This window comes from Brassica oleracea, chromosome C7 (assembly GCF_000695525.1).
Source record: "Brassica oleracea var. oleracea cultivar TO1000 chromosome C7, BOL, whole genome shotgun sequence".
Classification (NCBI taxonomy): domain Eukaryota; kingdom Viridiplantae; phylum Streptophyta; class Magnoliopsida; order Brassicales; family Brassicaceae; genus Brassica; species Brassica oleracea.
Genome location: NC_027754.1, coordinates 31,195,639 through 31,198,720, shown reverse-complemented (window position 1 = coordinate 31,198,720; position 3,082 = coordinate 31,195,639). Strand labels below are relative to the sequence as shown.

Here is a 3,082-nt window from a genome sequence, read left to right as displayed (position 1 = left end):
TTTGAGTGTTATATAATATTTAAGATGCATGTATTGTATTGTGTAGATTATATCATATCTGAAGTTTCTTGAATCAAGTAACTTGATGATTGATCCGTGATAGTTAGTCAACATTGTTTCAATCTTATATTGTCTTAGATAATTTCTCTTCATGCGGGTTTGATTTGTTTATGTTTTACTAGAGAGCTTGACTATTAGTTTAGTTGATACAACACTCGCTTGATGGGACTATTTGTCTTTATGTTTTTCTATATACAACACTCGTTTGATGTAACTAAAATGTAAATTTTTTTCTTCTTATCTTGCAGATGGTTTCCTCATCATCGAGACAAAGACAGACTGGTGATGAGACAACTGATGTTCAAGTGACTTACGATGGACAAGAGCACCAAAGTACTCAAAGTCGAGGGAAGTCCATTGATGCAAATGCAACAACTGGAGTATCTGCTCAGTCGGTGAAGGTGAAGAAAGCTGTTGTGCCAAGGTCTGGTGTGTGGAGCCATTACACCCGAACCAAGGACACTCGTGACAAATGCATTTGTCACTATTGTCAGAAGGTATTCTCTTGTGCTACCAAATCAGGAACATCAAACCTCCAGAAGCATTTGACCATCTGCAAAGAATACCAAACATGGTTAACCAGCCAAGGAAAGAATCAGACTCTGATTAATACAGAAGGCAATCTGAAGTCATCAAAGGTCCCAGAGCCGGTTTATAGAGAAGCCTCTAACGAGCTGATTGTCTTAGCCGAATTGCCTCTTTCTTTTGTTGAAAGTACGGCTTGGAAACATTTCTGCAGAAAGGTATAACCATAGAACCTCTTACCCTTTTAAGCTTCTCTAATATAAGTCTAACTTAATATAAGTCTAACTTTCCCAACTTTTCTCTTGCAAGGTTAACTTTTACAAGCCACACTCTAGGAGGACTGCGACTCGAGACATTGTTGAGATGTTCGTGCAAAAGAAGGCAGCTTTGAAGAACCTGCTTCGCACAACCAAACAAAGAGTGTCATTAACAACTGACATTTGGGTTTCTCAAGTCACAGGTAATGCTACTCTACTTGTTTAATTTTCTGTACATTTCAAACGCTTATTCTAACATGTTTTCTTGTTCCATGGTTAACAGGTGCTAGTTACATGGTGATAACTGCCCACTTCATTGACGCTTCATGGCAGCTGAAGAAGCTCATTATTGGCTTCAAGTACGTGATGGACCACAAAGGTCAGACCATAGCTACTGTCCTCTTGGAATGTTTAGCTGACTGGGGGATTGAGAAGGTATTCTGCATCACGGTAGATAATGCGACTGCTAATACTTCTGCCATTAGAAAATTCCATAGGGATTTTAGTGAGGTTGCCCCTGATGCATTCGTTTTAGATGGTAATTTCTTGCACATGAGGTGCTCTGCTCATATAATCAACTTGATTGCTAAGGATGGTTTGGCTGAGGTGGGGGATAATGTCTTAGCGATTAGGAATGCTATCCAGTATGTGCGCTCTTCTACACCTAGGCTGAATGCATTTGACCTTAGAGTTACTAGTGGGAGAATGAGCCGTGGTAGCTTGCCTCTAGATGTAAAGACTAGGTGGAATTCTACATTTCTTATGCTGTCTAGGGCTCTTCAGTTCCGTGTAGCGTTTGAAAAGATGGAAGCAGAAGACCGGCTATATAATGACTATTTCCTGGATACGGAAAATGGTGTTAAGAGGTGTGGACCACCTGGTTATGGAGACTGGAGTGCTGTTGACAAGCTGAAGAGATTTCTGGTCATCTTCTACAACAGCACCTTGGTGATCTCTCGTCATCAAAGGTGAACTCCTACAAGTGCTATGGTGAGATTGTGACGATTGAGAGGAACCTGACTGCACTAGCTAACAGTTTTGATCCTGAGCTGAAGGTGAAAGCAACTGATATGCTTCAGAAGTTTCTGAAGTACTGGGATGGCATGAAGAGTGTCAACAGGATGCTGATATTGGCGACTGTGTTTGATCCTAGGAAGAAGATGCAGTTTGCCAAGCTTTGCTTTGAGAAACTCTATGGGAAGAACAGCTTGGAGTCCAAAGAAATGCTAGACTCTGTTGGTGATCTTCTCAAGTCCATGTTCCGGGAGTATAACAACCGTTTCAGAGGGTCTACTGGACAGTCTTCTCAGTCGAGTCAAGCTGAGGCTTCCCTGCCTAGTCAAGATTCTCAAGAACAAGGCGTGGATAAAATGGAGCTCGTGGTTGAAGATTATGGGTATGAGAGGATGGATTGTGTGTACAAGGAGCTGGTTGCTGAGAAGGGAGATGATACAAGAGATGAGCTAGAGGTGTACTTGAAGGATCCAGTTGAAACTCCAGCCTAAAGCTAACCATCAAACAGTGAATCAGATATCTAAAATCAGAAATCATATACATGATCAATAAGTAAGAGTATCGATATAAATTTGAAACATTGAACATATGTCACTAACACATGCATGTTAAAATAGAACAATAATCAGTAGATACAAAAACATATGAATCAAATCAATAATGAAATATTAGAGCAATTGAGATCATGACAATACATCAATAAATCCACAAATCATAAAATCATAAAATATATTAATTACGAGATTCATGAATCATGACTATGCTTTGTTTTCATAATTATAAAATTCCAGCAAATACACGTCAAAGTCAATAGCTTACTGATTCATTTATGTCACGTTAAAAATAAAGCTTAACACAATAAATATAAGCATGAATACTTAATTGACAAAAAACAAAGAAGATAGATCTACCGTTAAAAAGACAGATATTTTCATAGTTGATAGTATACCGAACGATTTTATAAACTAATAAATCATTAGCCATTCAATTATAAAACATTAAGCATGAGGGTACTTATCTCTCGATAGCATGGCTTGGTGATTGGGGATAAGTTACGAAAGAAACGTCATAGGGTAGGTTAGGGTTTTGGATTTTACTCGACGGCTACGTTTTGTTTTGCTCGGTAGTTACGAAGATGACGTCGATAAGCTATGAGATTTTTTTTTTCAAGAGTTAGAGTCTCGTGCTGATAAGATGTTGTGAATAGAGAAAGAGAAAATCGGTTA

General features: G+C 38.7%; 1 protein-coding gene across 1 annotated transcript; it reads left to right on the top strand.

Moving 5' to 3' along the window:
• The first annotated feature begins 308 nt into the window (after positions 1-308).
• Positions 309-2,347, top strand: LOC106303086 (zinc finger BED domain-containing protein RICESLEEPER 2-like). The gene is made up of 4 exons (XM_013739446.1): positions 309-803; positions 895-1,045; positions 1,126-1,766; positions 1,811-2,347. Exons 1-4 carry the CDS (start codon positions 309-311, stop codon positions 2,345-2,347), a joined length of 1,824 nt encoding a protein of 607 aa, XP_013594900.1.
• The last annotated feature ends 735 nt before the right edge of the window (positions 2,348-3,082 follow it).